The sequence below is a fragment of the Bos indicus x Bos taurus genome, chromosome 3, assembly GCF_003369695.1.
Source record: "Bos indicus x Bos taurus breed Angus x Brahman F1 hybrid chromosome 3, Bos_hybrid_MaternalHap_v2.0, whole genome shotgun sequence".
In the NCBI taxonomy this organism is placed as follows: Eukaryota; Metazoa; Chordata; class Mammalia; order Artiodactyla; family Bovidae; genus Bos; species Bos indicus x Bos taurus.
The window spans coordinates 108,171,532-108,184,293 of NC_040078.1; the positions used below are offsets into that span (position 1 = coordinate 108,171,532).

The window sequence follows — 12,762 nt, forward strand, 5'->3', positions numbered from 1 at the left end:
CATCTTCCCAACCCAGGGATCAAACCCAAGTCTCCCAGGCGGATTCTTTACCAGCTGAGCCACAAGGGAAGCCCAACTAAGACCTGGCAAGCCAAATAATTAAATATTTTAAAAGGGAGGGCCCCATTCATCAGTCTTTTTTTTTTTTTTCCCCACACCTACTGTCTTCTTACCACTGTACCAAATATTGTTGTTGGGGAGGGAGAAGCAAAGACGCCTGGGTGGTAACGTGTAAAGGGACTAGAATTTGGAATTTATAGAGAGCTAGGTTTCAATCTTGGAGAAGGCAATGGCACCCCACTCCAGTACTCTTGCCTGGAAAATCCCATGGACGAAGGAGTCTGGTAGGCTGCAGTCCATGGGGTCGCTAAGAGTCAGACATGACTGAGCAACTTCACTTTCACTTTTCACTTTCCTGCATTGGAGAAGGAAATGGCAACCCACTCCAGTGTTCTTGCCTGGAGAATCCCAGGGACGGGGGAGCCTGGTGGGCTGCCGTCTGTGGGGTCGCATAGAGTCAGACACCACTGAAGCGACTTAGCAGCAGCAGCAGGTTTCAGTCTCTTTGCCACCTGGTGCTTAGGTGAGCTAGTGATCTCGGATGTAAAGACTGGAGACTCTTCCAGGTACTTCAGGCTCATTATGAAGATGAAAAGGGCCACTGCTTGAGAAAGTACCTGGTGAGTTCCTGGGCCTTTAGTCCTTTGTCTCTGAGTGTTTGTTTTCTTCCTCTTTGAGGGTCCTGCAGTTTAGCTAGAAAGGTAGGCCTTACACAGCTTCACCAATCTGAGAATGTGCCCATCTCGCACGTTACCCTTCTCTACTCCCTGACTGGTTGCTTTTCCTGATAGGTTCCAGGAGCTTGATCTGAGTAAGGAAGCCTTTTTCTTCCACGATACCCCTAAGGAGGAAGAGTGGTTTAAAGCTGTATCAGAGGCTCTTCATCCAGATGCCAAATATGCAAAGGTATGAGAGGAGTCCGGGACCTTCTGACTTTGTGTTGCCATGCAGGGAAATGCTAAGACAACTTTTCACTTCTTCTGCGACTTTCATCAAAAGCCAGCCCTAATGGGTGGTGGTCCCTTCCCTGGTGGTCCAGAGCGTGAGACTCTGCCTGCCAATGCAGAGGACACAGGTTCAATCCCTGGTCCGGGAAGATCCCACGTGCCTCGGGGCAAGTGAGCCCACGAGCCACACTACAGCTACGGAAGCCTGCATGTCTCGAGCCTGCGCTCCATAGAGCCACTGCAGTGAGAAGCCCGCGCATCACAACAACGAGCAGCCCCCACCTCGCAGCAACTAGAGAAGGCCCCGTCACAGCAGTGATGACACAGCCAGCTAGAAAGGAAGGAGGAAGGAAGTCCTGTTGATGCTGTGATGTTCAGTTCTAGGAGAGGTTTCTCAGGTCTCGGCACCTGTAGGCTGCTGAGGTTATCACAGGGTGTGGTCAGTGAGTTGCTCGGGTAGTTACCCTGTTTCCTGGTGTGGAGCAGGAGATATAGGAGTCCTCACAGCCAGCTTCCCGTCCACTTATCCTTTCACCTCCCCATTAATGCCGTGACTTGAACGCATGCCTCTCTTCCAGGTGAAGCTCATCCGACTGGTTGGGATTATGCTGCTGCTATATGTCAAACAGGAGCATGCCGCGTACATCTCAGAAGTGGAAGCTGAGACAGTGGGGACAGGAATCATGGGGAGAATGGTGAGTTCCTGGTTGGTACAGGGAGGGCCTTGGTCCCTAAGGTCTTGAGCCTGCTTCTCATGATACCACAACTACCTGTGTCCCAGCTTGAGGGTACTGGCAGCACGAGATGAACTGTCCCCTCATGCTGTAGCAGGAATTGATGGAGGAGGCCATTCCGAAATTGTATTTTAGTGACTTCCAGGCTGACTTGCCCAGTTAGCCCGCATCCTCACGGCTGCTCCGCTCTGGAGCCCCCAAGTGGGTCCTTCCGTTTAATGCATGACCCGTGTCGCAGAAGCTGTACTGGATCACCAAGGAAAAGAAAGAAAGAATGCTAATAATAGGTTTGCCGTTTTTCTTCTTGAAGTTGTTAAAGTCCTCCTTTTAGGTTCTACTGTGAGAGCTTAGCTTCCCAGGGGGAAGGGAGAGTGTGTGGCTTGCCTGCAATCTATTGCAGAGTGGACTCGCCTTCACCGCTGGCCGCCTGGTCCTTCTGTCTTCTTGCATTTGTTTTCCCACCTATAAATATGTAACTCTGCTTTACTCATCTCCCAGGATTGTGACACAGACTGACTAAAAGAGAACATTTTGAAAGCCCATGGGTTTGAATGACTATCACAGTGAAGTTGGGAACTGTGCCTTTTCCGGGCTCCCTTTCACAGGGTAACAAAGGGGGCGTGGCCATCCGGTTCCAGTTTCACAACACCAGCATCTGCGTGGTCAATTCCCACCTGGCAGCCCACACTGAGGAGTACGAGAGGAGGAACCAGGACTACAAAGACATTTGTTCTCGAATGCAGTTCTGTCAGGTCGACCCAAGCCTGCCCCCTCTCACCATCAGCAAGCACGAGTGAGTCTGGCTTTCCACCCCAGGCAGCGTGCCAGGCTGCGCGGTCCAAGCCCAGGGCTCTCTGTTTCATTAGGGAGGGGACCAGGGGAGGCTTCCCACCACCTGAGCGGGAACTCTCAGCCAACTCTCGGTTATACAGGGATTACACCTCTTGGAAATTTTTAGTTTTCCAACTTACCATCTGGCCAACCTCTCGAATTTTCTCAGACACCATTTGTTCCTGGAAAATGTGTAAGATGTTTTTTTAACACAGTCCGCCTTGATGCAGCGTCATGAGAAAAGCCACGCCAGAGCAGGCGTCTCGAGCGCAGGTTTTAGAAGTGTGGTTCAGGGTTCTGCTGCCTGTTGTCTGCAGAAGCATGTGCGGTCGAGGATGGGGCTGCATTTCCCAGTCTTCACGTCTTTTTCGCCTCTTGATTCAACATTTTGGAGCCATGGTTGCAGCTGCTTGGGATGTCTTGTGCTAATGTTTGTTCTCTTTATTTCATTTATCTCCAGTACTTGCTCTCTGTCTAAACTCAAGGCATATTGGAATTTCAGGCTTTACAGTAACACTTGAAACTTACGCCCCTTCTTCTTATAACAAGGAGGAAGCCACTGGGGCTGTGGTGTCTGCCAAGGAGTACGCAGAGCCCAACCTCTCATCCACCTGCTGCGTCCATAGGACCATCTTGATTGGTGTGCTGGAAGCTGCCAGAATGGCTTTCCGTCTCCAGGGGACCTAGCAGGGACTGGGTCTTCCATTCTGCTGACCCGGCAGCATCCCAGTGTGTGAGGCTGCATGTCAGCTTGTCTGCATTTAGCTCGTGGGCGCATTCATTTTGGAGTGTGTATGCTGCCATGCGGCTTCTCTCATAACCCAGCTCTTGGCTTCATGTAGAGCAGTACTGGTCTCCCCAGAATGTGCAGTGTCACCTGGGAGCATCCAGTCATCGTGTTCCCAAAGCAGCAGGTGCAAGAAAACACCTGTCGAATTCTGCAGAAAGAGCCGGCCAGTAACGCAGTGGTGGTTAAACTGAGACACCACTGGGCAGGTCAGGCTTTGTTTCAGAGGAACTCTGCTCCAGAAACAAAGGCTAAGAGCATGCTTTGGGGGCTGGAGTGTGCATGGAGGCAGAGGCAGCATTGTGGCATCATCTGGCTTGGGGTCCCTGAGTGATTGACAGGACTCCCAATACTTGATCTTTCCCCGTCTTCCCAGGAGAGGTAAATTATTGTCTTGCTTTTAGATCTTATTAGACTATCTTTCCAGCTGTGCTCGGTCGATTCAGTCGTGTCTGACTCTTTGTGACCCTATGGACTGTAGCCCGCCAGGCTCCTCTGTCCATGGGATTCTCCAGGCAAGAATACTGGAGTGGGTTGCCATGCCCTCCTCCCTTTCCAGCTGTATGGGAATAAAATAGTCAAGGAGAACACAAGGCTGTTGCCAGTGAACTTGGACCAAGATAACTGAGTAAGAGGCATGCTAGAGATGATGTTAAATGGGATGGCAAGAGGAAAAGAGACCCTGAGCAGTCAAGTTCCTTCCCCATGCAGCTCCCAAGAGACTGAGCCTCCGGGCATTCTGTCAGAAGCACACCGGATAGGGTGGGCGAAGCCCCTCCTAATCCCTGTGCCCTTTGTGCTCTGTCCCCGCAGTGTGATCTTGTGGCTGGGGGACCTCAACTACAGGATAGAAGATCCGGATGTGGAAAAAGTGAAAAAACTCATCGAAGAGAAGGCCTTTCAAACGCTGTATGCGTATGACCAGGTACCAGCGGCCACCCAGGCACTCTTCAGGCAGCTGTCGTTGCCCTGCCCCACCCCCCAGGGGGCACAGAAAGCCTGGCTGCCCAGCTCCAGCTCCGCCTCTTCTTCCTCATCTTGGGAGGGTTCCCTGAGGAGCTGGCGCCCGCCATCCCTTCCTTCCCTCCATCTGTGCTCCCTCTCCTATAGCTGTCTGCCCCACTGGTCCTGCCCTTGAGGTTTGTCTCCCCTGGAGGCAAGAGCTGTTCTCTTTCTCTCTGTCTCGTGTGTGCCCATTCATTCAGTCATTCAAGTTGGGGCCAAAAGGGAGCCAAGCTTCTCATCAAGACGATATTAGTCCTTTGTATATTTCAGATGATTTACTGATGTTTCGAGTGGGCCCCCTGCGCCCCCTGCCCCTCAGCAGACCTGTGCCGTGTGCGGGACCACTCTTTTTCTAAAGGGCTGTGTTCACTTCCAGAAAGAATCCGTTCCGTCTCCTGCTAGCCTCTACCGTTGTTTGGGTTATCATTCCTTTCTCAGAGCATTAGCTGTTTCCCAGCTAATGAAGGTCTCTCTGACCTTCAGGGTACTCCTCTCAAGAGATTCTGAAACTGTTCAAGCAGTCAGAGTTGTTCGGGATGTCATGGTCCTTTTTCTTTCTACCCTGTATCTCCCTTTTAATCATCTTTGTATTGTCGTTAGTCTAAATCTTTCTGTTACCTTTATTTTTCTCCCAGTGGGATCAATTAAGGGGAAAAAAATCCCAAGTCTGTTATGTCTTTCTTTATAGAATAATCTCTTTAGTGACCCATTTTTCTCTCCCATTCTTTTCCTTGGTAAATTAGTCTCTTTATTCCCCTTTTCAGCATTATCCCTTGTCTGTCTTTTTTCTAGACTGCAGCATTCTTATTTCCCTGGGAGTTCAATACCATCTCTTCTTCCCTTCTTTTCTGGTCTCTCCTTAAGTAATAGTAACCAGTTTGTGTGGTGCCTTGCTTTCCAAATGGTTTCAAGATTTATATTTACCCATTTCTTGTTTTTAATTTATTTTTTACTCTTCTTATTCTGGCCATGCTCAGTCTTTGCTGTGGTTTGTGGGCTCCAGGGCACGTGGGCTCAGCAGTTGCCACATGAGGGCTTAGTTGCTCTGAGGTATGCAGGATCTTAGTTCCCCCAACCAGGGGTCAAAGCCAAGTCCCCGGTATTGGAAGGTAGATCCTCAGCCACCAGACCATCAAGAAAGTCCTCATATTTACCCATTTAAGAGTCATCTTGGACTTCCCTGGTGGTCCAGGAGTTAAGACTGTGCTTCTGTTGTAGGGGCGTGGGTTCAATCCCTGGTCTGGGAAGTTCCGTATGCCATGCAGTGCATCCAGAAAAAAGCGAAAAGGAAAGAATCATCTTACACTATTTTAATTTCCTGTTGCTTTTTCCTTAATAGTATTTTATTTTTAAGGAATTCCTATTTGGGGGTTTGTCAACTGTTGTCCCCTGGATAGCTGACCCTTTCACCAAAGTTAGAGCTTACAGTTCGTCACCAGGCCACACAGCACCAAGCTTGGTGCTCCAGGGAGGGGGCAGGAACACCCATGGTTTTTCTCTTTTGCTGAGAAGGAGCTCTTAGAACCAGTGCAGTGGCAAGGAGGCCAGTTACTATCGTAATGTGTCAGGCACTGTTCTAAGTTGACAGCTTATCTTTGTAACAATCCTGTGAGGCAGATTCTATTATAAATCCAGAATTTACAGATGGGGAAACCAAAGCATAGAGCTCCCCCCAGTTCATATAACTGATTTGACAAACCTCTTTAAAGAATTTAGTTTAAACTTAATTCATAATGGTTTGCTTATACCTGTACTATATATTTATACATACTTGGAGGTTCCCTTTTACTTTTTGGATTGTATCTTTACAGACTTTTTTTAATGCAGTTTTATCCCTCTGTATATTGGAACACCTGTGCTACACAGATGATGTGTTTGATACCTGGAAGAGAAACTATATCCATAAACTAATCCTCCTAGGGGCATCTCACTGCGATGGAGCTCAGGCCCCTCAGACGTGGATATGGTTTATAAAAGAGCATTAAAAATTGTACAGCAGGCAGAATAGCCAGCATGCTCCTCTTCCTGGGAGTTAATTAACTCAAGGTCTTACAGAGTAATTTTCTTTCTGTTCTTTTTGACACTGCAGTATGTGGGGTCTGAGTTCCCCAACCAGGTATCAAACCCATATCCCTTGCAGTGGAAGCATGGAGTCCTAACCACTAGAGAATTCCCACAGAATAGTTTTCTCATGGGCTTTTCCTTTGGGGTTAGGGTTTAGATTCCAGATTGGTTTCCTTTCTTCTGCTAATTCAAGGTTTGACCTTTTTATGCTGAGATTTTTTTTTTTTTTTTAATTCCATCCTTTGTGTAGCTGAGAGCTCAGGTGGCTGCTAAGGCTGTCTTCGAGGGCTTCAGCGAGGGTGAGCTCACGTTCCAGCCTACCTATAAGTATGATACTGGCTCCGATGACTGGGATACCAGGTAGGTCAGAGGTTGCTTCGGAGGCTGAGCAAATAGAAACTCAGAAAGTTTTGGAAGTACTTTCCCTCGGGGACCTACAGAGGAAGATAGGTTTCCTGTCACTTCTTCCTCAGGTCGAACATTTTCTCTCAATATCTGTTCATTAAGCAGACTGCTTTCCTACACTTTAAAAAAAAAAAAAAAAAAACTTATTTCTTTGCCTGGTCTGGGTCTTAGTTGCAGCACGCAAGATCTTCGTTGTGACAGACGAACTCTCTAGCTGTGGCTCAGGGCTTAGTTGCCCTGCGAGGCATGTGTGATCTGGTTCCCTGACCAGGGAGCGAACCTGGGCACCCTGCATGGACAGCATGGAGTCCTAACGCCTGGACCCCACCCAGGAAAGTCCCCACAATAATTCTTAAGACGCATTTCCCTTCCAGCTATGCTTAGGGTGATGATTCCAATAGACTGAGCTTGTACTTGGTCATTAATGGTAGTTCATATTTTTATGAGAGCCTATGGGATGCTGTTCAGTACTTGCATTATCTCATGTAACCTTCTTAACAACCCATTGAAGTAGGTATGATTTATTATCTTCATTTTATAGACTGGGGAACAAAAGCCCCCCACCCTCAAATTTAAGATCCTCCCAAGCAGGCAAGCGTTGAAGCAGGATTTGAAGCCAAGCTGTAGGAATTCACGACCTGTTTTAACCAGCATCTTTTGAGGCCCACAGAGTGCTTACCCTCAGATGGCCTGATCCCCATAGGAAGGTGGAGAGCAGAAATCATCCTGAACAGCGTTTTCGCTCTGAGTGCTCACAGCTGTTTGGGGGTGACACCCGCAGGATACACGCTACCCCAGGCGTCAGGCGCCGCTGTGCCTCAGAGGGCTTTCAGTGTGGGCTTTGCGTTTCAGCGAGAAGTGTCGTGCTCCCGCCTGGTGTGACCGGGTCCTCTGGAAAGGGAAGAACATCACTCAGCTGAGCTACCAGAGCCACATGGCCCTGAAGACCAGCGACCACAAGCCTGTCAGCTCAGTGTTTGACATCGGGGTAGGTGGGCAGCTGAGACCAAGCTGCCATCATCCTCTAGGGAATTGGTCCCCACAGCTGAGACCACTTTTGTCTTTCTGGTCTCCTCCTCCCAGCTTGAGTGAGAGGAGGCTCCTTTTAAAAATGGTTTTAATTTAAATTTAATTCATAAATGTTTTATAGGCTTATACTTTATGTCTCTGCATACATGGAAGTTCCCCTTTGCTCTTTGGACTGTTTCTTTCCAGACCTTTTTCTATGCAGTGTGTCAGTATTCTATATATAACATAGAGGAAGTTTCTCCCTTTTTGTAAAAGAAATCTATCACACCCATGGTTCTGAGAACATCTTTTTCCCTCACTGGCTATTTTTTAGGAGATCTTTTCATGTCGGTAAGGGTAGAGCTCCCTCCTCATTATTTTTAAGGGCTGTAACATGTTTCATAGTATGGATGAACCATGTTTGTATTGATAATTTAAGTTGTTTCCAAAATGGTGCTATGATATACATTGCTATAGTGACCAGCCTTCACATATATCTTTGTGTGTCAATATGAACATTTCTGTAGAATGAAATTCCTGGAGGTGAAATGAGTGGTTCAGAGAAAAATGTATTCTATTTTTATTTGAACCTACAAAATTATCCTCCCAGCATCCTTACCATTTTACTCTTCTGCCAACCATGGATGAGCTTCTTTTCCCACAGTCTGGCTAATACTGGGTTTTAGCAATCTTTTAAATTTCTACCAATCCAGTGAGCCAAATGAGAAAGATACTTCATTCTTTTAGATTATACTTCCTTGATTACTAGTGAAACTGAACATCTTTTTTTTTTTTTGTCGAAGTATCGTTGACTTATAATAAATATTTTTTTTAATCTTTTTATTTATGTATTCTCCACTTGCATCTCCTCTTCAGTGACTTCTGTGTTTCCTTGTATATTATCAGTTCTCAAGGGTGCAGGCAGAGGTGCCTCAGAATCCACAAGGGTGTGGGTGGCTTGAAAAAAGCCTAATGAGTGTTGTAACTAAGGTTTTATTATTGGAAGATGACAAGAATTGTAATTCAAAATATAGAAGGGAAACCCTGACAAAAGCTTCTTGGCTGATGGAGCACAGGTTTAAAAAGCCTGTGAAATGCTGCTTTGACTCAGAGCCCTAGAGAAGCTCCCGCCTGCCGGCCTGTCGGCAGCAGCAAGCATAGCAGAGACAGGCAGGGGCGTCTCTCTGCCCTGGCCTCAGACCCTGCAGAACCACTCACCCAGCTTTCACCCCCATATCTTTTTTTTCTGCTAATCGGGAAGCAGTTGATTTTATGAGAGGCTTTGCCTCTGGGGGACCCTTCTACGTCTACTGTTAATTGGCTTCTTTGTTCATTAATTAAATCTGTTTAGTATTCACTTTCTGCGTTGTGATCAACTGCTATTTCCCAAGGCTGTGAATGTCCTCTAAAAGCAGCCGTCTCCAGCCTTTTTGGCACCAGGGACCGGTTTCATGGAAGACAATTTTTCCATGCATAGGGAAGAGTTGGGGGTGGTTTGGGGATGATTCACACACGTTACATTTACTGTGTACTTTATTCTGTTATTACTACATCAGCTCCACCTCAGACTATTAGGCATTAGATCCTGGAGACTGGGGACCCTGAAAAAGAGAAAATGGGTGAAGCCAAGGCACTAAGTCTCTGTTGTTTCCCTTCCAGGTGAGGGTCATCAATGAAGAGCTGTATCGGAAAACTCTGGAGGAGATTGTTCGCTCCCTGGATAAGATGGAAAATGCCAATATCCCTTCCGTGTCCCTCTCCAAGCGAGAGGTAGAAAGGATGTGATAACGCATCTGGCTCTTCTCTTTGTAGAACATAAATCTCATCTGCTAGGTCTCAGAACTCAAAGGGGCACCTGTCAGACTCCTGGACTCTATAGTCTTCCTTGATTGGCTGCTTCTAGACAAACTGAGGCTGATGATGCCAGCTGACAGGAGAGGGGGTGTTGGTTTAGATTTGGTTCACCTCTTGATCTTTTAAACCAAAAGCCTGAAACCTTTTGTGACTCCTGTATTTTACCCATCCATGGGCCCTCCATCGGAGAAGGCAATGGCACCCCACTCCAGTACTTTTGCCTAGAAAATCCCATGGATGGAGGAGCCTGGTAGGCTGCAGTCCATGGGGTCGCTAGAGTCGGATACGACTGAGTGACTTCACTTTCACTTTTCACTTTCACGCATTGGAGGAGGAAATGGCAACCCACTCCAGAGTTCTTGCCTGGAGAATCCCAGGGACAGGGGAGCCTGAGGGCTGCCGTGTATGGGGTTGCACAGAGTTGGACACGACTGAAGCGACTTAGCAGCAGCAGCAGCATGGGCCCTCCATGAGTTAAATAAGTCACAGAGGATCCAAAATATGTTTCACTTGATCTTAGTATAGCTGTGTGCATTCTTGCCCTGGGTTTGTCTTCCTACTGATGCTTTGCTTTGAGATTGAGTCCAAAATGTGGGGTACCTATGAGTTGATGAGAGGGAAGGCAGTATGGAAAAGTAACAGGCATTGGGAGAAGTCAATTTAGGGCTAAAGATTTTTCAGAGAAGTGCCACAGTATAGATCATTCAGAATTGACAGTAAAAAGTCAATTAAATGAGGATTTATGGTGAGGGTATTTTTAATGTCCTAGATGTCCAGCTGCAGGGAAGGAGGAGCTTCAGTTTCACATTTGGGAGTGGAATGTGTGAAGGATATTTTGGGTATGGTCTTTGGGTATAGGAGATTTAAACTTGGATTCTGTTAGGGAATTTTTTGTTTTTTTTTGAGTTTAGGATTTCTGAGTTAAACACTAACAACTGGTCTTTAGTACGAGCAGCTGTGGTCTCCCAGGTAAATACTTAAAAGCATGATTTGAAAGAGATGGTCCTTCGTTTTCTTCCCAGGAAGGGCAAGGATCGCCCAGTTGGGGTGGTTGGGCAGGTTGCCGAGGAGAGGGCCCTGGTCTGACTGGTCCCGGGCTTGTCCCCAGTTCTGCTTCCAGAACGTGAAGTACATGCACCTGCAGATAGAGTCCTTCACCATTCGGAATGGACAGGTGCCATGTCAGTTTGAGTTCATCAGCAAGCCTAACGAAGAGTTCTACTGTAAGCAGTGGCTTCGAGCCAGCCCCAGCCGAGGGTTCCTCCTGCCAGGTAAGGCCTCTGTCCCTGGCTTCCTGGTGGCTGGTTTGGGGAACACCCTACCCTGTCTTTTGCCCATTCTCCTAGAATAAACTTTTTGTTTCTGAATGTTTTGTTGTTTGCTTGAAGCTTTTTCAAAGCCCTGTGGATGTTCAGTTCAGTTCAGTTGCTCAGTTGTGTCTGACTGTTTGTGACCCCATGGACTGCAGCATGCCAGGCCTACCTGTCCATCACCAACTCCTGGAGTTTATTCAAACTCATGTCCATTGAGTCCGTGATGCCATCTAACCATCTCATCCTCTGTTGTCCCCTTCTCCTCCTGCCTTCAATCTTTCCCAGCATCAGGGTCTTTTCCAGTGAGTCAGTTCTTCACATCAGGTGGCCAGAGTATTGGAGTTCCAGCTTCAGCATCAGTCTTTCCAATGAATATTCAGGACTGATTTCCTTTAGGATGGACTGGTTGGATCTCCTTGCAGTCCAAGGGACTCTCAAGATGGAGATCCATCCATAGATAAGATGTAAAATAGTAAAGGGCGTGAGTTCATTGTCAAAAGTATTCTCAGTCATGTGGATGCTCTATAATTTCACACAGAAAACACAGTTCTGTGAAGCAGGTGTGGCTGTAACAAGAACCCTTTCACTTTCTGTCTCACTATAGTCAATTCCTAATTGTCTGCTCTTGTGGCGAAGATAATAGGGTGGTCATCCAGAAATTATGTCCGGCCTGACCACCCGTATCTCTCTCCCAGCTTCTCCTTGGCACTGTGTTATGCTGTGAAGCAAAGGGGTTAGCTTGTTTTGTGGTCAGTTCACATGTCATATACAGATGAGAGAGCTGGACCGTAAAGAAGGCTGAGCGCTGAAAAATTGATGCTTTCAAATTGTGATGCTGGAGAAGACTCTTGAGAGTCCTTTGGACAATGAGGAGATCAAAACAGTCAATCCTAAAAGAAAGCAACTCTTAAATATTCATTGGAAGGACTGATGCTGAAGCTGAAGCTCCAGTACTTTGGCCACCTGATGTGAAGAGCTGATTCCTTGGAAAAGACCCTGATGATGGGAAAGATTGAAAGCAAAAGAAGAAGGGGATGGCAGAGGATGAGATGGTTAGATAGCATCACCAACTCAATGGATATGAATTTGAGCAAACTCTGGGAGATAGTGGAGGACAGAGGAGCCTGGCATGCTGCAGTCCACGGGGTCGCCAGGAGTCAGATACAATTTAGTGAGTGAACAAAAGCAAGTGGACAGTTCACAGTCTAATAACATGTTATATTTTCTACTGGATCCACACCTTCTTATTAATTGTTTCTAGCTTGAGTGTCTGAGAAGGCAATGGCACCCCACTCCAGTACTCTTGCCTGGAAAATCCCATGGACGGAGAAGCCTGGTGGGCTGCAGTCAATGGGGTCGCTAAGAGTCGGGCACGACTGAGTGACTTCACTTTCACGCTTTGGAGAAGGAAATGGCAACCCATTCCAGTAATCTTGCCTAGAGAATCCCAGGGACGGAGGAGCTTAGTGGGCTGCCGTCTATGGGGTCGCACGGAGTCGGACACGACTGAAGCGACTTAGCAGCAGCAGCAGCAGCAGCAGCAGCAGCTTGAGCGTGAAGTGAAGTGAAATCACTGTCGTGTCCGACTCTGTGCGACCCTATGGAGTGTAGCCTACGAGGCTTCTCTGTCCATGGGATTTTCCAGGCAAGAATACTGGAGTGGGTTGCCATTTCCTTCTCCAGAGGATCCTCCCGACCCAGGGATCAAACCCCGGTCTCACATTGTAGGCAGACGCTTTATCGTCTGAGCCACC

At 47.4% G+C, this 12,762-nt stretch overlaps 1 protein-coding gene across 4 annotated transcripts in view; it reads left to right on the plus strand.

Annotated features, from left to right (window-relative positions):
- The window catches only part of INPP5B (inositol polyphosphate-5-phosphatase B), a 54,823-nt gene that overhangs the window by 34,210 nt on the left and 7,851 nt on the right, over nucleotides 1-12,762 (plus strand). For all 4 annotated transcript variants that reach the window (XM_027537772.1, XM_027537773.1, XM_027537774.1 and 1 more), the window contains 8 exons: nucleotides 852-966; nucleotides 1,586-1,702; nucleotides 2,347-2,534; nucleotides 4,173-4,284; nucleotides 6,679-6,788; nucleotides 7,686-7,821; nucleotides 9,501-9,611; nucleotides 10,804-10,966. In XM_027537772.1, the coding sequence (XP_027393573.1) occupies nucleotides 852-966; nucleotides 1,586-1,702; nucleotides 2,347-2,534; nucleotides 4,173-4,284; nucleotides 6,679-6,788; nucleotides 7,686-7,821; nucleotides 9,501-9,611; nucleotides 10,804-10,966 (1,052 nt within the window). The remainder of the gene's footprint in view (nucleotides 1-851; nucleotides 967-1,585; nucleotides 1,703-2,346; nucleotides 2,535-4,172; nucleotides 4,285-6,678; nucleotides 6,789-7,685; nucleotides 7,822-9,500; nucleotides 9,612-10,803; nucleotides 10,967-12,762) is intronic.